Raw genomic sequence first — 27,395 nt, 5'->3', positions numbered from 1 at the left:
CATGGTTACAAAGTTTGGATTCAAGAATAACTCAGCAAAATAGGTTGTCGTTACAATTCCCATTAAAATACCTTTTCAAATAACTCGCAAAATAGGTCTTAAAGAGTCTGTACCTCCAATACATTCTGTAAAACCTCAATCTTTACATCTAATTTACTCTTACACATTTTACTATGTTCACTCTCCATGGTTGACTAAAAGTCTGAAGGATAAAATAGTTCGGAGTCTGGGCCAATGCATGGCATATATGTAGGTCACTAAAATGCTACAGATAGAATGAGAGTATCATTTCATGTTGATAGAGTAGTATTCTTTCTGGACAAGGCTCCAGTTACAGTTTCGTACCACCTTATGTGCTCCAAAAATCAACTATAGATCAGCTCATGCCACCCAGAATGCGACTGTATGTAGTGTGATCAGATGTATAGTTAAAACCAGGAATAAAATCTGAAAAAAACCTCAACACTGCGGCTAGATGTTGCGAGTCATTCGAGCCAAAGGCTGCTTCGAGAAATAATGATGGCCGAATGGTATCTACCTGTAGAACACCGGTGTTTCGTTAGTCGTTCACCATTACTGTCCCAGCTATTATCTCAGTAAGATGGCACATAAGAACAGTTTCAATACTAAGTAAGCGCAACAGAAGCCTAGCCCACATAAGATGATATGAATAAGGACACCCTTAGTTACGCAAAATAACATGAAAAGGCAATGAGTAACAAGAAATGGGAATGTATTTGAATTGGGTGGAAGAACTCCCCTGATATTAAAGCCAAAGAGGCTTGGACGAGAGTCATGTTACACGGATTCTTCTGAATGAGCAAAGTACGCAGGTTGGATTCCAATACTTACAGATTCTTTGCGAGACTTCTAGATCTCCTTTTTTTTCCATTTTTTTCTGAATAATACCATTCAACTTTACAATTATTGTATGTTTTGAGCTTTAAATATCCTAATAGTAAGTTTTTTATATGAAAATAAAACATAATATTTACTTAACCTATTAAAATTATCAATATATTGCTTGTTATAACCATATGATTATTGGAAATATTAAAATTTTAAAATTGATTAAAATAATTTGGCGAATCCATATATTTTTCCAAACGAATGGTCAAGGTATTCTTCTGAATTTGTTGAATGATTCTCTGTTACTTTTATAGATTCTTTTCAAAGGGTCCAAGAATGGCTTGCCATGAACCAAAGGCAGTCCTTTGATGAGTAAATACTTTGAACTAGTGGTGCCGATAGAAAAATGAAAATTATTAGTCTCAACTGTCAAGGCACACAGGAGAAAGCAAGACCACAAATAGATTGGCTTGAAAAGTTGAAAATGAAGCTCCATGGATCAAAAAATCCTAATATATGTGTAAACATTCTCTTAAAAGGTATGAAACTCTCTTTGCTATGATCGCTTGCTTCAAGTTCCAGATTCCAGATAGGTCGTTTCGGGCATTGGTTTCAGATGCCAACTTAAAGTTTAAGCTGGTTGGTCACAAACTATTCTAGTAAAAGTAACAAAAGAAGTAACTGAACACGAAATCTCTATCAACATATTGAAATCATTAGGTACACATGCATATTGATTATGTAGAATTGCATTGAACTGCTTAATTTAATGGGCACACAGAAGCTCCCAATTCACTATCCCCATTCAAAAGAAAGTAGTATTCCAATAATATCATAAACTTCAATGATAATATCCATGCACAAGTCACTTAAATAGTTTAATTTGAAAGAGCTTCATCTGTGAACAAGGTAGTATTCTTGCATTAAGTTGCCAAGTTCAAGTTACAGCCATTCTGTTGCCTATGTCCAGTGTCATAAGTAAAGCTAATCATAGAAAATTCTAGCATGGTTGTTATACACTCCAAAAGAGGCTTTCCAGTGCAAACATTTCTTCATTTCTGCATTTCTGATTAATCAAGAGCGCAGAAATGTCACTAGATCCCTTCCAAGTTTACAGATGGAATACCAAGTGTTACTGTACACATTAAGCAGGTAGGAACACTATGCAAACATTTCTGACTCAAGTCACAATTTAGTCCTGAAAAAGTGGCATGAACATCTTTGGAAGTCAACCGAGAGCTGTATCAAATTTTTTAATGGCATCCATAACTAGTTCATACAACTGCCCAGTGAATCATACAAACCTCCAATGCTCCACTTAAAATATTATATGTGTGTTTTGAGACTTACAATATAGTACTGCAATTCAACCAATAATCAAGATCACCAAGGTTTGAAACTGAGCACGAACTACATAACTAGATTAATGAAAATGGTTATGATATTTTTAATTTTTTTGACCAACAAAATGGAAATAAGGAATTACCTTATACTTCCGTGCATATCGTAGAGCCTCAAGATAATATCCATCTTGCACTAGCATCAAGAGATAATCTTGATGCAACAAGAGATGCCTTAGCATATCCAAGCCTAACTTTCTTGTTTGGAAATTCTGACGACCTGACTCTAGAAGTTGCAAAGCCACTTCTTTTGAGGGCTCTAGGATCTGCATGTAACACGAATATAAATCGGTTAATTTTCCTTGAACTCTGGCGGAATAAGAGTCTACAAATGATGGAAACCACCTCGCCCACCCTTTTCAAAGGCATGGATATAAGGTCACAACTGAGCCATGCAATAACCAATGAGAATGAAACATGATTAAAGGAAAAATGGTTCACGTAGATGTCATAAAATAAATATAACAGCAGCATCTCACGAATGGTGTTTATGTACATGCACAGCCCCTTTTTCTCCTTTTTTTTTAAAAAAATTCTTTTTTTCTCCTTTTGAAACACAACTAAAACTTTATCAAACAAAGAGTGCACCGCATAAGCAAATTTGGTACCAATAGGAGTATGTTTTGTGCATGACATTGTATGACATAACTATGGTCTTGGAAGCACAAGAGGAAATCTAGCAATCTTAAAATACTTAAAATTTTCACATAGAAAGATTAAACCAAATCTCTTGGGCACTTCTGTCTTTATAAATTGTGCAATTTCAGCATCAGAAACCACTTCGCAGCAGCAATGGAGGCAACCTTCACCCTTACAATTCATGTTCTTAAAGAAGTATTGAACTTATGAAGATACAGAAATTTTTATTACTGCCACGCATAAGCAAAAAAAAGGCCCATAGAGCAATTAGTAGTTCAGAGGAAATGAATATGCCAATTGGGCCAGAATTTAACCTTGTTAATGACGAACAGCCCAAGTTCCGTAAAACGCTCATTGCGAGCAAGCAGTTGTATTGTCATTACATACATATTCTGATGAACTTTGAGTTTTTCTGAAGCAGCGCTGCAATGATGGGAAACAGATCAAAATTTCTGACATAGATTCACTAATGAAAAAACAAATAAGAAAGCCCGATATTTGCATTGCACTAAATAGCATTCAAGGCTGAAGTTTCAGCCCCCTCAAATGTTTTTTTTGGATGACATAGCGTATCCCCACCCCAATTTTTAGGGAGGGAGTATTCCCAATGGATGCGTGCAATCACCCGTAAACCACGCGCATCAGGTAAGCCCGGGGGATTTAACTCGCGTCAATGGGGAGCATACCCATGACTTTAAGCCAAAGAGCTACACCCGTACAGGTTGAAAAATGTTACAACTTGTAAAACAGTAATAATGTCCTGCTTTCTTACTGACATTAGTTATGGTCCTCACGTTCTTCTAAAGTAAATATGACTTATGGAAGGCTAACAAGAAACCTAAATGGTGTACCTCCGGAGGTACTCTACAATAATAGCAACCAAGTAAGAAGGGTCTCCTGTCATCTCTTCCTCAACAAGTGCAAAGACAAAGCTGTACATTTCATCCGGTGAAATAGCTGCACACACAACTTGAGACCGCCTGTGCTCAGAAGCATTAGAATCCAATGGATTGCTACTTTCAAGCACTTCGGACTGTAAAGGTGACCTCACAACATCAGCAACTGAAGTTTCGGCACCCATGCGAGTCATTATCCCTTCATTTGAACCTGAACCACGGCGATTACCTGACGGGGGCTTTTCAAAAGGCTCTCCTGAATTATTTTTCAGTAGTTCCAGGTTTACATTCTCCTCAGAGTCAGAAACTGAATATATTGATTTATTTACTCTGGAGACTTCATTAAGATTGGGAGTTTCATTCTCCAGACCACTAGTAGACTCTTGTCCGGTGGATTTTCCATTCTTCTCAACTCTACCCCTAGATTCACCCACCACTTCCCTAGAGATATTCACATGCTGGATGCCGTAAGTTGGAGCCCTCTCACCTCTAGCAGAGACATGATTTTCTGAAAAAATATTTCCAGTTCCTCCCAGAAGAGAACTTCCCATTTTAACTGAGTGAGAGTAAGAAGAGACCAGTACATCTATTGCCCTAGCAATCATGGATACCGGTCTTCTTTCCAGAATCACAGTACGCATTATCTGCAAGGACAGTTGCTTAGCCTGGAAAAAAAAAAAGTGGTATAGCATCAGTGCCAGAACTAATGATATCCCCTTCAAATTTTACCTCATAAGGATGAGATGGCTATTACCTTACTGGATTCCAACCTTCGCCGCTGCAAAAATTCTAGAACAAAAGGTACTTCTGAGCTACTGGCAGCAATTGCCTGGATACAAAGAAGAAATTTAATGAAAATTGTGTTTTCTTTATATCATTTTCCCCCTTCTGATGAGAAGGAACACAAAATAACCTTAGTTGAACATCTCAAAAACAGCCATCTTTGCGACTCACTTCAAGGTCCAAATGAATCCTCCATAAGGTGCCATGGGCAGCATCACATATGAGGTCAGGATTAAGAAAGGTCCAGCTATCTCCATAGACGTTTCCTTCATGAGCACTTGTTTCAGTTGCCTCCATGTTCACTGTTTGCCAGCTACTAGTTTGAGAGGAAGAGCCATCTGCCCTAGACAAACCTCTCAATAAAAGAGGAAGTGGAGCAGATATCGGTGCTAGAGAATTTGCAAATATGTCATATACTATAATAACTTTTGCATCCACTTGATGAACAAGAAGTACATTATCCACGACACTAACAGCAATCTTGACTGAATAAATCGGCAAAGATCCCTGAAATGGTAGTCAGTGACATTTAGAGACGAAGCAAAATATATACCGCCTGAAGATATCGCTAAAATAAGGTACTGCCCATCGTTAATGTTAAAAGAGTTTTATTTAGCTTTTAGAGTGATATTTAAGTCCAAAGGAGAATGAACCCCAAAGTCTAAAGGAGAATTCACTACTCAAATGCAATAATCAAGCATTGAAAGCAGTAACACATTGAATTTAAGAAAATTCACCCCTAAATAGTACCTGCTGCACAACAGCGTCGCGATAAAACCTATACAAGTGGAGTAGCATGCCAACACTGTCAACTTGAAGGCAGTATATCCTACCATAGCTGTGATTATAGACAAAAAATACATATATTAGAAACAAGATATTTTAAAAGATTATGCTATAAAGGTATAATAATTAGGAGTAACAATGGTAATAAAGGGATTAAATTGGCACATGATACTTGTGAAAACACATACATTGTAACAATATGTATATCTTCTGCAGCTAGGACAGGCTTCTTGTTTGCCTCAGCTTTAGCCATTGTCATCTCAAACTTTGGCAAGCGAATAAGCCCCCCAGACGAAAACTTCAACAAGGGCAACGATTAGATAAAAATATAATATAAACAAGTGAATCATATTGCATACTACACTGGAACTGAATTAAAGGAATGAAAGGCAAATAAGTGCACTTTATAGGCCAAAATCTTGTTCACGATGAAGTTCTAAATATCACTGTACGGTAGAGCCGTAAATATCAATTTGATAATCAAATAAGTAGCAAGAGCTGAGTATGGTAGAGTCATCATCTATTGAAGGGAGGCAGCATCCATATTACATAAACAGTACCATCTGTGCTTTCCCAGAAAAAAGAATGTCAACTTCCTACAGTTTTTCTTACTCAATACTAGATGATATTAAGCGGGCGAAACAACACTAGCCAAAGCTGAGACCTAATTAACGGTACCTTACGTTAATTTTAGAAGTCTCGTCCCATGATGAAGTAAACAGGTGTACCTGAAATCCATAGAAAGTTTTGCATTGCATTCCAGAAGCAAGAAGAACCATCCGACTTTCATGTGTGTATGCATACCAGCTCACAGGGAGTCGCTTTGTCTCCACCAAACGAAGCGTCTTCAACTCAGGTTCATAGGAGAACAAGTCCAATCCACTGATTTAATGACATACTAATGCAATGAGAATTGGGTATGTTCCAATAAGACTCAGAATCGGGCATATGCTCTAATAAGATTCAGAAAACATTCATAAAAAATATCACCCTAATTGCAAAGAAAGTCTGGCAGAAAAGGCCATAAATAAAGAACATTATACACATTATGCATTTAACTCACCAAGTTTGCAATCAATGCTATTTGGTGTATAGCATTGAGGAGAACAAGGAGCTCCAAGAACAGGTTCAAGTATTTGACTGATAATGCCCCATTGCCTATTCTGGAGCCTATATTCTTATCTTTCAACTTAGTTTAAGATACAGGCTAAAATTAAGGTTCCAAACATTCTTATATTATAACTGACTTGTTACCACAATAAAGTCATGGGTTCACTTTAGTCCCAACATAATCACAAACATGAAAGCACAAAAAGAAACAAGATGAGCCTTTTGTTTCGGACGAGTCAATTTCTGCAGATAATGGCGGTACTGCATATCACACGATATAAGAACGAACAACCAAGCCAAAAACTTGGTGACTTAATCCCAAGTCCTGAGCAGAAGTCAGAGAAATAGAAGCAGGAAAAATCTCAATTTACAATAATTGCAATAACAGTTGACCAAATACGCAAAATGGATGCTGCAAATGGGGAGTAAAAAGCATTGGTAATTGTGATGGGAAACAAGTTTTTTTCCTGGAAACTATCGTTTGAACATTGTTTGCAGAAAAAAGAGGGTGGGGCATGCTCATTTCCCCACTATCAATTAGTCATTGATGGGCATTTACTATCTAGCAGCAAGCAATATCTGTATAAGAATATAGAATGCCCAAAGAGTTTCTTAAAACAACTTGTAGATGAGAGAAAAAGTATTCCATGGATAAAAAAACTATTTGTGCAGATGTCTTGTATTCCATGGGGTGTCTTCTTGGCTGAGATAAAAGGTAAAAAAGAGGGTTTGAAACCCTAATATCGACATAGTGAAACTCTCTTCTCCTGTGGACATAGGCACACTGCCGAACCACATAAATCTTGTGTTTTTTGCATTTTTGTGTTTGTGTTTCTTGCATTTCTATTGTCATTAGCTGTAGGGAGATTAGAATTAACGATTTCTCAGTTATCAACACTTCTTATAAATCACAATCTTGCACAATTGCACAAAATGGAGCTGAAGTGGTGGCAGATTGGGAGTGGGAGGGTGGAAAAGGTCACTCAAAAAATCAACAAGCAAGAGCACCTTAGCATCCGTATAAAATGATATTAATCATTCAAAAAACACAATATGGTTAGTCTAGAGTATTTTGCTCATGTATGTATCAGGAGCAAGATTTTAAATTTTGGTTTAGGTGTCGGTTTCGTGCCGAAATTTTGGCCGAAATCATGTAAAAATAAGATTATGATTTCGTTTATTTTTTTAATTTCAACCAAAACGTGTAAAATTTCTGTGTCAATTTCGGTTGAAATTTCGGCTACTTTGGTGGAAATTTCATAAATTTCGGTGGAAATGATAACATTTCGGTGTACATCTTTAAAATTTCGGTGGAAATTTTGTAAAAAGTCCAAAAATGAAATTTCGGCGACATTTCGGAGAATTTTCGGAATTTCGGTAAAATTTCGGCGAAATCTTGTAAAGAAACGACTTCATGTGAATTTCGTTTCGGTTTGTCTCGAAACCGAAATATTTCGGGCGAAATTTAAAACCATGATCAAGAGTATTTTGCTCCATTGTGACCTGGTCGTCCGGGTTCGAATCACGGAAACAGCCTCTCTGCAAAGCAGGGGTAAGGCTGCGTTTTCATTGCAAGTTGAAGGTTGAAATTTTGCTCCATTGTGACCTGGTGGTCACGGGTTCGAATCACGGAAACAGCCTCTCTCCAAAGCAGGGGTAAGGCTGCGTTTTCATTGCTAGTTGGAGGTATTCAACCTTCAATTTGAGGGGAAGTGTTTTCATGTTTTTCTTGGAGTTGTTCCTTTCTCTTGGTGTTGTCTTTTTCTTCGTTTTGTCTTCTTTAGGGAGAGTGTTATCGTCTTCTCGTTATGTTATTCGCCCGTCCCCTTGGTGATGTGGTCACATGCCAGCAGATGTGGTCACCATCATAGGTACTCAAGATATTGTGTCCCGTTACGAGAATGAAATGACGCCCCAGCTCAACTTGAGACCAACACTTCTTTGCATGGAAGCTTATTCATGGAGGCATCTCAGTTCTTTATTCATAAGATTGGAATTCTGCCGATCCACTTGTTCAGCAGTAAGGTTCTTATTTGATCTAGATCCTGCACCAGAATTTCCTGACTCACCTTTTGCATCTTTTAAAGGAAAGAAAGTGGCTTGTGTTCAAAAACCGGGATGCATTTAATATGCGCTATAAAGAAATGCATGCAAGTTCATGGATATTTAATATAAATTTTAAACCAATATGTACATCCCAGTAGATAGAATTTTCTGCAGTACCTAGTTTTTATGAATATAACATCACAGGTTGGGCAATCTGTCCAGAAAAAACCCAGGATGCTTTCAGTTTCTTCCCTGCACCTTCGGCTAAAAGATTCCCCAGTTTCTCTATTTTTGAACTCAATTTCATGATCCGATCGTTGAATCCCTATAGCCTTTCCATCTAGAGAATATCGAATTGATACAACGGGTCCTTCGCTTATTGGGTCAGAACTAGGAGCTTCATCAAAGAGGGCAAACTGGCCAATTTTCCATGAAAAAACCTGCAAAATAAGACCCTCCCATTAAAATCAACTTAGTTCAATGTGCCAGAAACTAAAATTTAAAATATTTATACAAAGTTCAATCTGCCAGAAATGAAATTTTAAAATACTGATACACATGATATTCCATAATTACCTCACCAGATGCTGGCGAGAGTAATAACTTATTCCCGTCATCATAGTATAAACCTCTAGCTCCAGGAACACTGCATCTTAGGGGTGGATGCTGAATATAAACATGAGACAGAGCACCCGATCCACTTAAACCAACCCTAGGGTGCTCACCCGATGCTTTTCCTAACATGTTCTGATTATCTCAACTCTGAGCTTTAATGATAGAATTTGGCTGATTTTTGGTAAGTACTCTGGTTATCAATCCCAAACCTTGATTCTAAGCTTTAAGAACAGCATAAAAAGAATCCTATTAGTGCAAATATGAATGCTTCAAAAGAATTCTTTACTAATGAAATAATACGGTGTCTTATACTGAATGCCTCTGATTCTTGTATACCTGAGCTTTTAAGAACAGAAATTGGCTGATTTTTGGTAAGTACTCTGGTTATCAATCCCAAACCTTGATTCTAAGCTTTAAGAACAGCATAAAAAGAATCCTATTAGTGCAAATATGAATGCTTCAGAAGAATTCTTTACTAATGAAATAATACGGTGTCTTATACTGAATGCCTCTGATTCTTGTATACCTGAGCTTTTAAGATCAGAAAATATCCTTGTAGTAAACCTTATCCCCTGCCTCTGAGCTTTGAGAGCGGCACAGAAAATTCTTATCAATTAGTTAATGATCCTAAAAGATGTACTATTTGTATTGTTCATAGTTCAAAAAATATAATACCATATTCTGCATGCATGCTTTTAGTGCAACGAACTCCTTCAAACACATATCTCGCTCAATTTCTGGAACCTTTCTGGCAATGCAGCTCCCATACTCTTTTGCCTGTAGAAGATGAGAATCATCATGAAAGAGTCTTCAGTGCACGTGGCAATCAGGCCCTCTACAGTCAAAATGCATTTCTTTACCAATTTTTAAGGTTCTTTTCAGTCCCTCTAAAATCATGAAATTGTTTGAGGAGATCCACATGGGTATGTTTGCATACCCTGAACAATATTAATACTATTTCCACAGACAATGCTTAACGATGTGTAGTAATTAAATGTCTAATAATTAAAACCTAAAGCATTTCAAGAATTTAAACCTGAAAATAATTCACAAACCGATCAGCAAGAGAATTGAATGAGAAAAAGTTAACTCAAGTGACTAACCTGGGATGTACAATTTACCAAAATGCGTTGGAGCATAGAAGTTTTTCTTTCTTTCATTTCTAGCTCACTAAAAAAGAAAAATAGCCAATAAGTATCAATGGGAAGTTATGAAGGGAAAAAAAAGAAAAAAACTTTCCATTCATTGAGACATGCATTCATACAGCCATAACTATATTGTTGTATGCATGTATGTATCTATGTGTATGCATAATGACAGGGATCACACAAACTCCACTCAAAATAGAGAAATTAATTGCAAAATATAAAAATTGAAGGGGTAGCATGAGAATCGATCTCAACAAGAAGAAAAAAAAATCAAAGAACTCTTCTCTCAAAGAAGAAAAACACATATGCATGTTGTGCCCATGAAACTCTAAAGCACTTTGCAGATTGTGGAATTATAGAAGTAGATCAGGTCATACGTAAAAAGTATTCTTTTTTCCTTTCTTTTTTTCTTTTTCAACCCATTTACCTTTATTTATCTATTTTCCTTTTGTTGATTTTTTCTAGTTCGGCTATTCCACCTAGCCGAGCCATTCCCTATTATGACACCAGGCGAGGCCAAACCAATAAAGAAACAAGTCGATTCAATGAGCAAAAGGAGAGAGAGGGATTCGAACCCTCGATAGTTCTAAACAAAGAATTATACCGGTTTTCAAGACCGGGGCTATCAACCACGATTATATGACCAATTGCAGATCACATTTATTATTTGGTCCAAGAAAATTCTCTTAGGGCCTATTTTAACAAATGAATTGATTAATTTCAAATTCTGAAAAGATGAATAAACATAACCATGTAAAAGAGTCGCCATGAATATTTCAAAATAGGCTATATTGACTGAAAAAAATGCATTTGTTGCAAATTCATACGTATAAGTGTGTGTGTGTGTGTGTGCGCGCGCGCGCTATTAGTAGTAGGTGAGCCTCTAACTCAATGGTCAAGGCATTATTCTTCAACCTAGAGTTCTGAGGACTGAGGTTGAATCCCACCTTACCTACCATTTTGGGCACTTTCAAATTTCCCAATTTCTAATTTTGGCATATTTCTATTTTGGGAAAGTTTCAAATTTGGCAAGTTTATGGATTGAGAAACTCCGTTCTAAATCTGGGTTTTGAATTCCTCAGTTGGAAACTTCCATATTTATTTTGTTAATTTTACTTTGGGAATTCCAAATTTGTCGGTTTCCATTTTGGGCGTCATGAAAATAGCAACTAGGTAAGCTAGTTTGGAAACTGGTATCCAATGTGGAAACCCAAAGCATTAAATAGGAAAGAGCCCACCAATACGGGCCGTAGAACAAGAAGAGGAATGTCTCTTTCTTTTATTTTTTTTTGTTTTCAGAATTTGTGTTTCTATATGGGCATCCAACCCGTTGCTAAATTTTGTCTTTTCTTGCCAAGCAAACGTAGAAGCTCTAAATGACAAAGCAAGATTTGGCCTTCTTCCGATTTTTATTTCATCTTCCATACTGTAAACTTACCTTTATCTATAGAAAGGGCTTTAATACTATGAATAAAACATCTCTTATTGAATGAAAATCCGTCTTGTGTGAGTGATTGTTAACGTGTGAGTGAATGTTCTTGGAGATAGAATAGTGGAGATCAACTTGATTTCAACTAATCAACCCTCCTCTTCTTGTCTAGTCAAGATTCCACCAAAGAACTAATCATCCATTGATTAGTTTCCATCACACAGATTTCAGAAATTCCTCCTTGCCTCATCTGTTCACTGTTGGAGCAGCTAGGAAGTTCCCGCTGAGCTCTGTTTACAACTTTGGAAGATTTGATCTTGAGCTTCTTTACAAGAAGTCACCATCACTTTGCAGCTCACGTTTTTAGCAGTCACCTTGTTCCTGGTTTTCCCTTCTGCTTGCAATACAAGTCCAAGTTTCAGCTTCTGCTGAATTAGAGCAGCACACAAATTTCCTAACCATCTGTTGCTCGTCTTGCTACCTTCTTGCTGCCACAAATTAGCTTTTCCAGTTCCATTCCCACTGAAGTTTATCATCCGGCAAACAATCTTGCAACCTGCGCTGTCAACAGCCATAGATAGCATCCATTCATCACATCAAACTGGTTTAGATTGCTGAAATTGCAGAAAGTTAAAACTGGTACTGCTCATTTCAATTCAGCCACCTGAAAAATTCAGTATTTCTGAACTTAATTTCAGCAAGCTTGATGGCTGAAATTTAATTCTACTGTAAGTGGTTTTAAGCTCTGAATTTCCCACAACTTAAGCTCTATTTTAACGCCGAAAAGAGCAGCAACTGCTATCTATAAGCGCCACAATTCCAAGACAGCTTGTTGCCCTGAAAGTGCAGAGAGTTGCACTTCTATCCTCCTAAGCCTTCACCCTCTGACCATCTTCAATCCGCCTCCTTTCCTCTCTTTAAATTCTTCCACCCAAAACCTGTATCTCCCTCTCCTTTTCCAACTCAAAATTAGCCCTCACCAAGCCCAAACACTTTCACCTAACCCCACCTAAAACTCCACCATCATCATCTTCTTCACCACATCTCACAAATACCCAAACCCTTTCTTGCAAACGTCACAGATACCATCCTTCCCTACTCACCTTTACCCAAGCCTTTTGGAACTCAACCAAACACCACCACTTTGCTCCTTAACCTCGCTCCTTAACCTCACTCTTACCCTTAATCAAGGTCGGATTTCGGTGAGGACTGAGGACCGAAATCGAAATGTTCCGAAACCGAAATTGCCGAAATTTACATGAAATTTATCATGTAAATTTCGGTCAAAATTTCGGCGAAATTCGTGAAAATTTATTAATGTTTTATTCCTTTACAAAATTTCAGCCGAATTTACTGAAATTTCGGCCCAAGAAAACGAAATTTCGAGCGCGTCTACTGAAATTTCAAAATTTCGGCTAAAATTTCGGTTTCGGTGAGGACCAAAATCACCCACGAAACTGAAATTTAAAACCTTGCCCTTAATCATTACCCTAATATCTTACTGTGCTCGTTTACATCAATTGGTATCTAAACTCTCGCTACCGCACATGCTACATCATGTGGTATCAGAGCTTTGACTACCGCGCACCCTGCATTAATACTCCATCCCTATGATGATCTCCTCCTTTAGGATTCTTCATACTAAATTCTGATGGATTCAATCTTGGCAGTCATAGCGCTATTGGTATATCCGTATATGTAGTACTTTCATAGGTCATTATGGTGACGTTTGATTAACTTACTCTGCCCCGATAGGATGCAACGACTCCAATAAGGCAAAGGTGTTGGCTCTTCCATGTAGATTCAAATGTAGTCTTTGTTGAAGAAGATTGGTCCTTCAAATGAAGAAAGAGATTCCAATAATATGATCCAATTGACATTCTTGCTCGTGAAGTGTTGCTAGAGAGATTTTGGCTGTTTCTGGTTCACTTCCTTTGGAGAACCCTCGGTAAGGGGCTTGCTGGTTGCTTGCACGCTTTCTTGTTTCTAGTCCATTCTTGCTCGTGAAGTGTTGCTAGAGAGATTTTGGCTGTTTCTGGTTCATTTCCTTTGGAGGACCCTCGGTAAGGGGCTTGCTGGTTGCTTGCACGCTTTCTTGTTTCTAGTCCATTTCCTTTAGGACCCTTGGTGAGGAGCTTGCTGGTTGCTTGCATGCTTTCTTAAGACCACCTTGGTCTCGACTATTTGAGGCATTGTAGATTTTGTTTGGTTCACTAATAAACTTTACCATTCAAAAAAATGAAACTCTAAGACCCTCATTCAATCAAAAAATTGTAGTGATCAACAAAATCAAATGGACCCATTCCAACAAGATAAGTCCTAAAATCCCCAAACTTCCCAAAACTAGCAACCCAACTTTCAACGCCTTTATTGATCACATGAAAGATCACAAAAAAAGGGGGCGACAAACCCAACTTATTTCACTTAAAAATCCTCGGATATTATTTTCTATAACAAGAAATGGCACCCCCTCTCGCTTCTTTTATTCAATCACATGAAGTGGAGCTGTCAAACATCACAATATGATGTCAAAATGACTTCATCTCATGGTCCGATTTACAGGTCAAATTCAAGCTTCACTTTGACTCATCTTATTTTTCAGTTCTCGAGAAGCCAAGGATTATGATATTGTCACTTGTCACGAAAACACCCTTTAATGGAATTAACAAAACTAATGGGCCTTGCCTAACCTCTACAAATAGATGCATCTCCTCCCCCAAAAGTCTCTTCTTTCCTTGCCTTCAACTCTACCTTTAGCTTAAGGTGAAATTCCACCTCAAGAACCTTAAATTCATCCTTAGGAGTGAAACTCATGCGGATTTTCTCAGAAATTAGGACAAAAAGGAGTGGGACGGTGAAGAAACTAGGAAGTAAGCTACTCAGTGTTCAAGTAAGATGGAAACTCTCCATGAAGTGTGGCCCTTGGTAGCTTTGTCTACTCTCTACTAGTGCCCAACATGACCTCCAAATGGTTCCCATTGCTAACAAGATCATGTGTCACTCACTGCCAATGTCACAATTGTTTCTAGAGTTTGAGCAGAGTCCCTGCAACATATCAATATCCCTTTCTTATACTGCTAAAGCATTTCATAAATTTCACACTATTGCCTGAAGTAGAGAACGGACGCGTTATGTGGGCAGATAGGTTCCCACAACCTTCCTATTCTGTAGCTAATGCCCAAACAGACAGATCTTTTCATCCTATACCATTTTCATAAATTTCACGTACTATTGCCTGAAGTAGAGTCCAAACTCATTATGTGGCCGGATAGGTGACTACAAACTTCCTATCTCCTACCCAATGCCCAGACACAGATCTCGAAGACAGATCTTTTCATCCTAAAGCAATTTCGTTAATTTCACATATTCTTGCCTTAAGCAGAGACCCAACGCATTATGTGGGCAGATAGTTGCTCGCACCCTTCCTATCTCGTAACCAATGCACAGACACAGATAGTTGCCCGCACTTGCGGCTTAGTAATAAGTACAGCTGGCCAATCTATCCTAACTCCTAAGTGACTGAGGTAATCAATCTCGTAGAGTGTCGTGAGTGGAGGGGACCCACTCAAGCTGGAGGATCTCTCGGAATGGGTCAAACGAGGCCCGATTAGGTGGGAACCCCCAGAGGCGTCTAGGTTTTATGCTTTTCTTTCGTCTGTATATATTCGGCAAGTTTCCAACTACGAGAAGTGGTTAGGGTTGAGCGAGTCCAATTTAATGTGACTTCAACTTCTCTTTGAGTGGCAAAGTTTGAAAAGTTACACATGCTCCTTGCAATTGCAAGCAATCTATCAAACTTCATTAACAACACAGCTTGAGGAGTCTCTTTAGTTCATGATTTTCTTTCTCTCTTTATGAAATCTTGAAGTAATTTATATGTTTTCTTATAGCATTTTTAAGCAATTGTATATATAGGGGAGAAACCCTAATTTGTAATTAATGTCCACATAGTTCGAAATTGCTCTCTCCACTAACAAGTCTGATCTCCAGATCCAAAAATTTTAACAACTCATAGATATATAGGTTTGTTAAAGAAATCATAAAAAAAGATAACTCCTGCGAGGAAAAAAAAAAAAAAAGAAGATGTGTGGTAAATTCAATGCGAGAGATCTTAGCAATAGAGAGACATAAAGATGGTTTGTGTAGTGAACTAGGCTTTGAACAAAATTGATGATAATTCTTTATACGCGAAATTATAAGCTTCATAGCAATGCTGATTGATATTTCATTAAAAAGAAACAATAACAGACATGTTTCCAAAGTAGTCTTTCATTATCACTGTGAGCATTACAGTATAGAGGGAAGGAGATAAAAGTTAGGGGAAATTAATAAAAAGAACCATCGAATTTGCTTAATCTGAAATAAAAACAGAAAATTGATAATAAAAGATAATAATGGAAACTGACCTTGAGACTTAAGCAACCTTTGATTCCATGAGAGAGAGAGAGAGATTGATGGGATTTGGGTTGGGAATAGCTTCTATAGTTTTTGGTTTGGAACTACCTACCAGTCTCTCTGAAGTTGTTCATTGAGCCACAAGGAAGAAAGTGAACGAAAACGAAATGATAAATTACATCCAGGGCTAGGGCTGCAAATGAATCGAGTCGGCTCGCGAACATGTTTGGGTTCGGCTCGTTAAAAGCTCGAGTCGGGCTTGTTCGTTTACTAAACGAGCCGACCCTGAGCCCAAAAATTAGGCTCGCCAAACAAACGAGCCGAACTTGAGCTTTGTATAGTTCGGCTCAAAAAAGCTCGTGAGCTTTTTAGGCTCAGTTCATAAACGAGCCGAGCCGAGCCGGGCTTTAAAGCTTGGATTATGTTTGTTTTTATATATAAAAAATAATATAATGTGAGTTGTTTATCACAAATGAAAGTTTGGTCGAGTGGTTAAGGCATTGGATTTAGAGGGGGCTTGGGTTCAAATCCCACATATGTATGTTTTCATCATTCTTGAGACGAGCCGAGCTTTCTCGAATATTTCACGAGCCGAGCCGAGCCGAGCTTTTTCGAAAACTAAATGAGCCGAGCCCGAACACCCCAAAGCTTGGCTCGGCTCGGCTCGTTTGCAGCCCTGTCCAAGGCCTCTACTTAACATATGTGGAATCTTGCTTCCAAAAATGACCGAAATGCCCCTATATCATGTGTAAATTTTCAAAGGGAAGTGATATTTAAGCCCCATGTTAGTTACAAGGGGACACCCAGTGTCAGTGTATCAATGACTAAAGGGGAGTTAATGTACTTTATGTCAGAAGAATCAAATGCATTTGATTGCCACGTACACTGGCACTAGGTGGACAAATATCACTTCCCATTTGCAAAACAGTATTAATCAAGAGGAAATGATTTCTGCACTCGAGCACAGAAATAGGGTGGGGCCACATTTTTTATGGAATCCAAATCATTCATTTGATAGGCCCTTTCATGCATAGGGTGATCACAAAAAATCAGCTCCATTCGATCACCTTAGGGTGTCCATTTGTGGGCAAAAAATGGACAGATTTGTGGACACAGTTTTTGTCCATTTTTGGCCCCACAAATAGACACCCTATGTTAATCCAATGGAGCTGATTTTTTGTAGGCACCCCATCCATGATGGGGCCTTCCAAATGAATGGTTTGGATCACCCCCTGCCCCCTCCCCCCTGTTTCCAGCACTCGAGCGATATGCACTCGAGCGCAGGAACCGTTTTCTCATTAATCAATTACAAAACCTTGGGGTCCCTTCCCACGAAGAATGAGGAGACGAGGAAAGTCCGGACGACTAGAGTGATGATGGCATTTGATGAAATAAATAACCCTCAGAAGGGTAGTGTGGACCCCAATCCGAGAGAGGCGGAGGACGAGCCCCCACGAGTCTCTAGATCATCCACGTGAATGGAGAGCTCTACCAAGGAACTCTCAAAAGAATGCCTCTCACAGCATGAGTGGCGATGATAGCGCTAGCTGGAGCCGACCCCTTTTAGGAGACATGGTATGTCTCAGTAAAAATAAAGGCCTATCCATAGAGGACTCGCTTAGTCCAAGTAGTCGTCCCCTCGTTTATTTTTAAGACTAGCCCAGTCTTTTGGATACCCTTAAGCATTAAGAGCCTTTTCAATGCAAGGGCAATGATAGAGCTATCTAGAGCCTTTCTTAGGAGACATGCCGTGTCTCATTTGTTCGAGTGATTATCATCCTTTTAGGGAGATAGGCTTTGTCTCTTTTGCTCTATTCGTCACATCTTTTTAGGGAGACTCGCCCAATCTCATCCTTTTCTTTTAGGAGACTCGTCCAGTCTCATTTTCTTGTCAATTCTTTTCTTTTAGGAGACAGGCTATGTCTCATTGATCTTAATGGCCATTTTCATTTGAGAGAAAGGCCTTGTCTCATCTGCACACTCTTTCAGATCGCCGTGCAAGGCTTCATTTCTGATTTAGTCTTTCTCCCTTCTCAACTCACTCTTCTTAGGTTTTCACACCTTATTGGGATTCCTTCCAGTCTATCATCTATTTGAGACACAGATTTATTTGTTTAGGACAACCCTTAGGCTAAAAGGGTTTCGTCTTTTTATCTGACACTTCTCCAGGCTATGGATCATAGGAGTGTTCTTCCTCTTTTGATTGTCTCATTGTTTCCCCTTTAGCTAGAAAGGGCCTTTCATGCATAGGGTGACCACAAAAAATCATTGTTTCCCCACCCTGCTCTGCACTCGAGCACCGAAGAATCCCTTTGCCCACAAATGGCCCCACCCTGTTTCGGTGCTCGAGTGCAGAAATCATTTCCTCTTGATTAATACTGTTTTGAAAATGGGAAGTGATATTTACGCCCCTTTTGATCACCAGGGACACCTAGTGCCAGTGTACGTGGCAATCAAACGCATTTGATTCTTCTGACATAAAGTACATTAGCTCCCCTTTAGTCATTGATACACTGACACTGGGTGTCCCCTTGTAAGTAACATGGGGCGTAAATATCACTTCCCTTTGAAAATTTACACATGATATAGGGGCATTTCGGTCATTTTTGGAAGCAAGATTCCACACGTGTTAAGTAGAGGCCTTGGACAGGGCTGCAAACGAGCCGAGCCGAGCTTTGGGATGTTTGGCCTCGGCTCATTTAGTTTTCGAAAAAGCTCGGCTCGGCTCGGCTCGTGAAATATTCGAGAAAGCTCGGCTCGTCTCAAGAATGATGAAAACATACATATGTGGGATTTGAACCCAAGCCCCCTCTAAATCCAATGCCTTAACCACTCGGCCAAACTTTCATTTGTGATAAACAACTCACATTATTTTATTTTTTATATATAAAAACAAACATAATCCAAGCTTTAAAGCTCGGCTCAGCTCGACTCGTTTATGAACCGAGCTCACGAGCTTTTTTGAGCCGAACTATACAAAGCTCAAGTTCGGCTCGTTTATTTGGCGAGCCTAATTTTTGGGCCCAGGGTCGGCTCGTTTAGTAAACGAACAAGCCCGACCCGAGCTTTTAACGAGCCGAACCCAAACATGTTCGCGAGCCGGCTCGGTTCATTTGCAGCCCTAGCCCTGGATGTAATTTATCATTTCGTTTTCGTTCACTTTCTTCCTTGTGGGTCAATGAACAGCTTCAGAAAGACTGGTAGGTAGTTCCAAACCAAAAACTTTAGAAGCTATTCCCCACCCAAATCCTACCAATCTCTCTCTCTCTCTCTCTCTCTCTCTCTCTCTCTCTCTCTCATGGAATCAAAGGTTGCTTAAGTCTCAAGGTCAGTTTCCATTATTATCTTTTATTATCAATTTTCTGTTTTTATTTCAGATTAAGCAAATTCGATGGTTCTTTTTATTCATTTCTCCTAACTTTTATCTCCTTCCCTCTATACTGTAATGCTCACAACGATAATGAAAGACTACTTTGGAAACATGTCTGTTATTGTTTCTTTTTAATGAAATATCAATCAGCATTGCTATGAAACTTATAATTTCGCGTATAAAGAATTATCATCAATTTTGTTCAAACCCTAGTTTACTACACAAACCATCTTTATGTCTCTCTATTGCTAAGATCTCTCGTATTGAATTTCCCCCACATATCTTTTTCTTTTTTTTTTCCACGCAGGAGTTATCCTTTTCTATGATTTCTTTAACAAACCTATATATCTATGAGTTGTTAAAAATTTTGGGGATCTGGAGATTGGACTTGTTAGTGGAGAAAGCAATTTCGAACTATGTGGACATTAATTACAAATTAGGGTTTCTCCCCTATATATACAATTGCTTAAAAATGCTATAAGAAAACATATAAATTACTTCAAGATTTCATAAAGAGAGAAAGAAAATCATGAACTAAAAAAACTCCTCAAGCTGTGTGGTTAATGAAGTTTGATAGATTGCTTGCACGGCTCTTCTCTGAAAGAGTGTGCAGATAAGACAAGGGTTGTCTCTCAAATGAAAATGGCCATTAAGATCAATGAGACATAGCCTGTCTCCGAAAAGAAAAGAATTGACAAGAAAATGAGACTGGACGAGTCTCCTAAAAGAAAAGGATGAGATTGGGCGATTCTCCCTAAAAAGATGTGACGAATAGAGCCAAAGAGACAAAGCCTATCTCCCTAAAAGGATGATAATCACTCGAATAAATGAAACACGGCATGTCTCCTAAGAAAGGCTCTAGATAGCTCTATCATTGCCCTTGCAATGAAAAGGCTCTTAATGCTTAAGGGTATCCAAAAGACTGGGCAAGTCTTAAAAATAAACAAGAGGACGGCTACTTGGACTAAGCGAGTCCTCTATGGATAGGCTTTTATTTTTATTGAGACATACCATGTCTCCTAAAAGGGGTAGGCTCCAGCTAGCGCTATCATCGCCTTCGTAATGAGAGGGCTAACGATTTCAAGGTACATGTCTAAAAGGCTCGACAAATTTCTAAATGAGAGGGGGATTACTATTAAGACTGGGTAAGTCCTTCAATAGGATGGGCTTGGGCTAACGCCTTCATCGCCTCTTTGTAATGATAGAAAGACTAAACATATCTCCTAAATGACAAAGGGAAAAGAATACTACAAAGGATCAAGGCCATACATAAAATCCAATATTTCTTATGAAAACATTTCTAAAAAAGAAAAATTAACTAAGAAATGAATCACTATTTATTTGAATTTATACTTATATATAACAAGATATAAACATGGATCTAGAACCTCAACAACCAATGCACATATAAACACAGAGTTAAAACAAATATATTCATGACCTCAAAATCTGCAGATAGGGTGTCAATTTTGGCTCGGGCTCGGAAGCTCGCTCGAGCTAGGCTCGAAAAAAGCTCGGCTCGAATCCTTAACGAGCCGAGCCGAGCCCGAGTTAGGCCAGGCTCGGCTCGTTGAGGCTCGCTAAGAATTTAATATATTTAAATATATATATATATATATATATATATATATATATATATATATATGTTATATATTAATATATACACTAGAAGGGTTGTCCAGGGAGTGAAAGGGGGAGGCAAAATATGTCACTTCTTTTTTGGAACCCCATTTGTTACTTGGACCAGCCCCCGTAGTGTAAAAAGAGTAGTGAAAAAACACTAGATAGGGCTGTCCAGGGAAGATGAGGGGTGTGAAATTAATAAAATTCGAGCTCGATAAGGCTCGCGAGCCTGGCCGAGCCGAGCCGAGCCTGGCTAGGCTCGGCTCGGCTCGGCTCGTTTACACCCCTATCTGCAGTGAATATCTGTAACCCAATTTTTGAATCTCTATAATCATGAAGCTAAAGATAAAACAGGTAATTGACTACCATATATATACCAAATAACCCCTAGACCAAGTTCTGTTGAATATAAGAGGGGCATGACACTAATGTCTAACCTGCTTTCATTTTATCATTACAACTGTAACTCACATTATCAAGCCTTATTAATGTAATTTTGACTATCTATCATAGGCTAGGGTAAAGGCTATCAAAATTTTGATTAATTATCTCACACTGTCTTGCAAAGAACATCTAGAACATTATTTTAATTTCCAAAAGGCAGTCATGAATCTGTTCAAGGAAAAGGAAACATATGGGTTTACAAATATTGAAGCATCCTGATGGTGACGATACCTCTCTTATCCGAGTATGATATAGTACATGATCAGAAGAGAGCAAATTTAGTTCATGCAATTCATAAATGAAAAAGGGTTTTGCTAACGAGTGCACTCGTTAAGGAGCATTAAAAGCTCTCTTTTTTACTCGTTTTTTAGATGGCAGCCCCTCTTTTCCCACGTTTCATTAAATGCCCGCTACTTTTGTCAACATCAAGAAAAGATTGAAGCTTTAGAGGGGTGTCTATATCAAAAACAGCTTTCTATTATTAGCATAGTTAAATAGTAAGAATAGTTGCTTTGATATCGACACTCCTCAAAAGCCTCTCTTTTCTCACCCCTACCTATAATAGAGTTAATATAGGAAAAGACAAACAAAAGGGTAGAAATTCAGGGAAAGGGGTAGAAGAGAAATCATGTGATGGGTGCCCATACACACCCGTATTTTTTCAAAATGTATGGTTTGGCCCACTCCATAGGATGTTCCACACCATCCATTTGTTGGGCCACAATGTAAATAGGTTGTGCCCCAAAAATCATGTCCATAGGCTGATCATAACCCTCCGATCCATAGGATGATCCTGAACCTTCAATCTATTGAAGTTTGCTATGGATCGGAGGTATATGATCATCCTACGGAAATGATTTTTGGGGCGCAACCTATTTACGTTGTGGCCCAATAAATGGACGGTTTGGATCATCGTATGGAGTGGACCGCATCGTACATTTTGAAAATTACGGGTTTGTACTGCCACCCATCAGCCCATCACAACTAGAAAAAATGGAAAATAATGACAATAGATTTTTGGTCCATTTTTTTACTTTTTACAGCCCCGTCCAGTACATTTATGACTCATCTTTTACACTAAACTACTAAAGTGGGCTGTCCCAAGTAATAAAAGGGTTGAATATGTCTTCCCCTATATTTGAAACCGGAAACTTCTCGTTTAGGCACAAAAACCGTATCCTCTTATTTTGTAGAACGATGGGACATTGGGACCTAGACCTGGCAAACGCGACCTGTGCGCGCGGGTCAACCCAACCCACCCGCAAATTTGCGGGCACAGGTCGGGGTTTTAGTGACCCGCCAAAACCGATCCGCGGGTGACCCAACCCGCAAAAACACGGGTCGGGTCGGGTCGGGCCAACCCGCAGGCACCCGCGATTTTTTGGATTTTTTTAAATTTCTTATTTTAAAATAGAAAATGAGATCAAGGGCTAAGAGCATCTCACTTTTTGAGCTGGAATAGTGCACTTGTGTTTGGAAATCAGCCCTTCTAACAGCATCTCACTTTTTGAGGACTCCCAACTTCCAGCAGCTCATGAGCATTACTAATTTACTATGCATGAATACAATCTCTATTTTTCAAAATGGATGATTGGAAGGTACAGCCCACATCATAGGATGATCCAAACCGTGCATTTGATGGGCCATAATGTAAATAGGTTGTGCCCAAAAAATCATTAGGATAGGATGATTCTAACCCTCCGATCTAAAGAGGGACTGAAAATATGGAAACTTCTATAGATCGAACGGTTGAGATCGTCCTATGGCAATATTTTTGGGGCACGATCTATTTACGTTGTGGCCCACCAATGGACGGTTTGGATCATCCTATGGTGTAGGCTGTACCGACCATTTTGAAAATTAGGGGGTGAATTCATACATAGAAGGGGGTGAATTTATCACCGCCCAATAAAAACTCTGTTTTGGAAAAACATGCGGGTAACCCGCGGGTCGACCCGACCCACCCGCACTAGGTATGGGTCACCTGGTTGCTGACCCGTAGGAATGCGGGGCATTTTGACCCGCACCCGCATGACCCGCGGGTCGACCCGACCCGACCCACCTGTTTGCCAGGTCTATTTGGGACCAAAAGCCCTCCCACTAAGCCGCTAACTTTTCATTCAGGAAGAAGGGAACAAAAATCCGGCTTCCTAAATTGGACCTATCCAAACCCTAAATGCAGAAAAAAATTTGGCAAAAATCGAGGGGGGGTCAAGTGCGCCCCCTCGACCCCCCTGGCTCCGTCCCTGGACTCACCTTTCACTCCGGTAGAAAACTCCCGTAGAATATGATCCAGCTATATATATATGGGAGACCCACTTTTGTTTTGATATGGGCACTCCTCTCTTTAATAGGTAGGGGTAAGAAAAGAGATGCTTTTGAGGAGTGTCGATATCAAAGCAACTATTCTTACTATTTAACTATGCTAATAATAGAAAGCTGTTTTTGATATAGACACCCCTCTAAAGCTTCAATCTTTTCTTGATGTTGACAAAAGTAGCGGGCATTTAATGAAACGTGGGAAAAGAGGGGCTGCCATCTAAAAACGAGTAAAAAATAGAGCTTTTAATGCTCCTTAACATGAGATCCCCTCTGGTTTAATTCCCACAAATAGCAATCAGAATCATTTGAAATTCAACTGGTCTTCTCTAGGAAAATTTGGGCTACAGGTTTAAGGTTTTCAAAAGGAGGCTAGTTGCATGAAGAATGAGGACTTGGTAGTATTGATACTCTTGACCTTTGGGATGCATACATGAATTGAAAAGAATGAATCCATTAGAACAACTTAGTTAGAATAACATAGAGATGGAATGACTTGACCATATTTCTTTTAGACTCTTAATAACCCAAACCTTAATTTTAACATGAACCAACGACCTTTCCAATGTATACTAGAGACAAATGGAAAAATTCAGGGAAAATAATCTGAGCTAAAAAAAAAAAAAAAGTTTACACTCCCCAACTTTGCAGCTAAGCTATAAAAGAGATGAAACAAAGGAACAAAGAATCAAGTTCCCATTCGATGAAAGTGAAGGTTCAATAAAACGTTTCTCATAGACAAAACCATAACGTTAGCAAAACCACAAGACATAAAAAAAATCACTTCAGGAACTGCTAGCATAATTACACTGATATTAAATTCTAATGGACAACGAAAAGGTACAGAGAAGCAATCCACATTGATTTCTAATCAAAACACATTATTTATTCAACTTCCGTAGAAAATCTCTATTTTTTTTTTAAATCTATGAACTAAAATTAATATAAATCAGAATAGTAGCATAAAAAAAAATCCGATCATTTATCCATAGAATCATTCAACCTTGGAAAGATCAAGTTAATTTACCTGATGAACTAGCCAATGCTAATCATTCAATCAGAGAAATAAAGTGAAAATTACCTGAATGGTTATTGGAGATCACACCTTATATGCTAATAAAACCACCATTTCTGTTTTCTTCAGCTGAGTTCCACATAAAGAAAAACTCGAAGTAGTGAACACCACTAGATTCCAGCAGATCTTCTTCTTCAATAGAGTTCAACCAAGATCCTTTTGCTCAAAATTCCAACATAACTTCGTAACATTAGAACTAAACTTCTCAGATAACTCGCTAGATCAGAAATACGACGGAAATAAAAAGGAGAGTATAGAATTAGGGTTAAAAAAACAAAACAGGGCTTTAAGGAGACGAAGAGGTAGTAGATCCGGAGCTTTTGTATTTGAACCAGCAATTTTTGAAATTTTAAAGAGAACAGCAGATCTGAAATTTCTGAGTGTAAGTTAGGGTTTCATAAGAAAAAGATGCAAATGTTAGGGTTTCTAAGAGGTTTTGATGGTATAAAACGAAGAGATCTTGGATCTAAGAACAAGTCAGAGCTTCTTAATGAGATTCAATCTCGAATAGGTTGTAATGGAGAAATGAAGCAGAAATTTAGCAAAAATGTGTTTTTCATAGAGGAAAAAATGACGAACGAGACTAGGGTTTGGGTTTTGGTTTTGTGAGGTGGATCGAAGACCTTAAGGTTCATTGACAGCAAGTAACCGTGGCAACACTCAGGTGATCGGATCTAGGGTTTTAGAAGGGAAAAATGGGTTTGAGATTAATAAACCAAGATCTGCTAATGTAAAAGGATTGAAACTAACAAAGGCAAGATCTAAATGGAAATTAAACTGTCGGAGCTCATGATCTTGCCGGGATTTTGGCCGAAGAAGAAGAGAAAGATCGGGAAAGCATGGGTTAGGGTTTGTAAAATTGGGGGTCTCTCTCTCTCTCTCTAATTAGAAAAAACAAATCTTCTTCTTTCTTTATTTTTATGAGAGGGTTAAGATGGTATATATAAGGATTTTTTTATGGTTGGTATCCGCACTACCCGTTGATGTGCGCGAGGTTTTGCGCGATAACTTGATAAACGCACGAATGGATCGTGTCTTATATGAATTTGGAGTAGCCCACTCTAGGATAATTCACCCCCCTTTTTCTGTATTTGCACTACGACCTTGCTTTGGCTTGTTCACTAGGTAAACGAGCTCAGATTTAGACGAAATTTTGCAGGGACCTTGGTGGGACCCTAACCTAGCTTAGAGTGAAATTTGGGGTCATAATTCACTGATTTGAATAAGTTTTGCACAAACATAAAGGGTTTAAGGGTTCGACCAAAATGGGATGTCTACAGATAGTTTGGTTATTTGCACTATCTTTTTTGTTTGGAACTTTTTACCCATAACTCCCAAAGATTACATGACACCAAAAAGAAAAAATGTTACAGACCCAACCCAAACCAAAAATTTCGGTTTCAGCTTGCCGAAACCAAAATTTAATCCATGCCCATGAATATAACATCTTTATCTTTATCTTATAAACCGGTAGGGGTCCCCACCAAAACCCAGATTACCCACCAATAAAAATAGAAAAACTGTTATTGAGATTACCATGTTTAGGTTCTTCTGATCACTTGACAACCCAAAACCGGGTAACACAACTTTGGCCCATCTGCGGATGGGATGTCCTGTCACAATTGGTCCTAACAAGACCCTAGTGTTTTCTTCTTCTTTTTTGTGCAAAACACCATCTTCACTTACATATGCTCTTATGGTCCTAGATGAACCAACCTGCCACGGGATAGGTTCAAAGGACCTAGCTAAATGCGTTTCATCAACTCTAAAGCTTTTGACATATTGGTTAAGGACCTAACATTTGGTACTAGAGTAGCCACCGCTCTACGTGCGGAAAAATAAAGGCCAAAGTGAAAGCTTTTTGGAAGATCCAATTTTGATGCATCATGCATGATGAAATGTTACGGGACAGGTTTAAAGGTAACTTATTGTCGTGGTGAGAGGACCATTTTGGGCTGGCTTTTGTCCGTGTTCTACTACTGTGCCCTTAAGCTAGTTTTTAAATTACTTTATTTATCTTATCTTCGGGGAATCCTAAACTCAAGGGCTCCCCTCCGTTCCTCCTTATTTTATAAGCTCAAGAAAAATGCCCAATGTGGTTGAACTCCTCGAGAATGGAAGCAGAGAACGAAAGAAGGTAGAGCTCTGTTTTTTTTCCCTCTCATCTCATATCGATTTCTTGTATGGTTTCATGGTTTTTTTTTTTTTTTTAAAGCTAGGTTTCTATTGATTATCGTTTATCTGGGTTTTTTCCCGAATCCTGAGATTAATCATTTGCTTTTGATTTGTTTAACGACTTAAGGTTAGGGTTCGAGAGGTTCTTGATTTTAGCTTACTACTTTTTCTCCCAACGTGAAATCTGGATTGCATAAAACACAACCAAAGCCTGGAAAACTGATACCAAGCCAAAAGATCGATATGTAAAAATGATGAATGTCGTTAAGGATTCCAACTCATTTTCCTAATGC

At 38.6% G+C, this 27,395-nt stretch overlaps 1 protein-coding gene across 9 annotated transcripts; it reads right to left on the bottom strand.

Annotated features, from left to right (window-relative positions):
- Positions 1-44: 44 nt before the first annotated feature.
- LOC143877877 (C18orf8) lies at positions 45-25,835 on the bottom strand. 9 transcript variants are annotated; one of them, XR_013250822.1, is made up of 17 exons: positions 24,934-25,835; positions 10,228-10,294; positions 9,800-9,901; positions 9,651-9,707; positions 9,461-9,535; positions 9,086-9,345; positions 8,687-8,949; positions 6,082-6,235; positions 5,542-5,651; positions 5,318-5,405; positions 4,739-5,074; positions 4,539-4,613; positions 3,740-4,449; positions 3,203-3,311; positions 2,336-2,515; positions 325-538; positions 45-264 (listed from the first exon to the last, which is right to left on the bottom strand). XR_013250822.1 is itself a non-coding variant. In XM_077380172.1 (16 exons), exons 6-16 carry the CDS (start codon positions 9,251-9,253, stop codon positions 377-379), a joined length of 2,355 nt encoding a protein of 784 aa, XP_077236287.1. In that variant the 5' UTR covers positions 9,254-9,345; positions 9,461-9,560; positions 9,651-9,707; positions 9,800-9,901; positions 10,228-10,294; positions 24,934-25,835; the 3' UTR covers positions 45-376. The 9 variants fall into 9 exon arrangements, 8 of the variants coding, with proteins under 8 accessions (XP_077236287.1, XP_077236285.1, XP_077236286.1 ...); XM_077380172.1 differs by having other exon boundaries at positions 45-538; positions 9,461-9,560; XM_077380170.1 differs by having other exon boundaries at positions 45-538.
- Between the last annotated feature and the right edge of the window lie 1,560 nt (positions 25,836-27,395).

The sequence above is a fragment of the Tasmannia lanceolata genome, unplaced genomic scaffold (genome assembly GCF_043159265.1).
Source record: "Tasmannia lanceolata isolate RefF3 unplaced genomic scaffold, GAP_Taslan_0.1 ptg000005l, whole genome shotgun sequence".
Lineage (NCBI taxonomy): Eukaryota > Viridiplantae > Streptophyta > Magnoliopsida > Canellales > Winteraceae > Tasmannia > Tasmannia lanceolata.
The sequence above is the reverse complement of the archived record's forward strand: the minus strand, read 5'-3'. Positions and strand labels throughout refer to the sequence as shown.

Coding starts and splice junctions, on each gene's coding strand:
- LOC143877877 (XM_077380172.1), bottom strand. CDS start 9,253: ATGTTAGGAAAAGCATCGGGTGAGCACCCTAGGGTTGGTTTAAGTGGA. Junction 4,450..4,538: donor GAAGGTTGGAATCCAGTAAG/GTAATAGCCATC, acceptor TTTTTTTTCCAG/GCTAAGCAACTGTCCTTGCA. Junction 3,312..3,739: donor ATTGTAGAGTACCTCCGGAG/GTACACCATTTA, acceptor CCATCATTGCAG/CGCTGCTTCAGAAAAACTCA.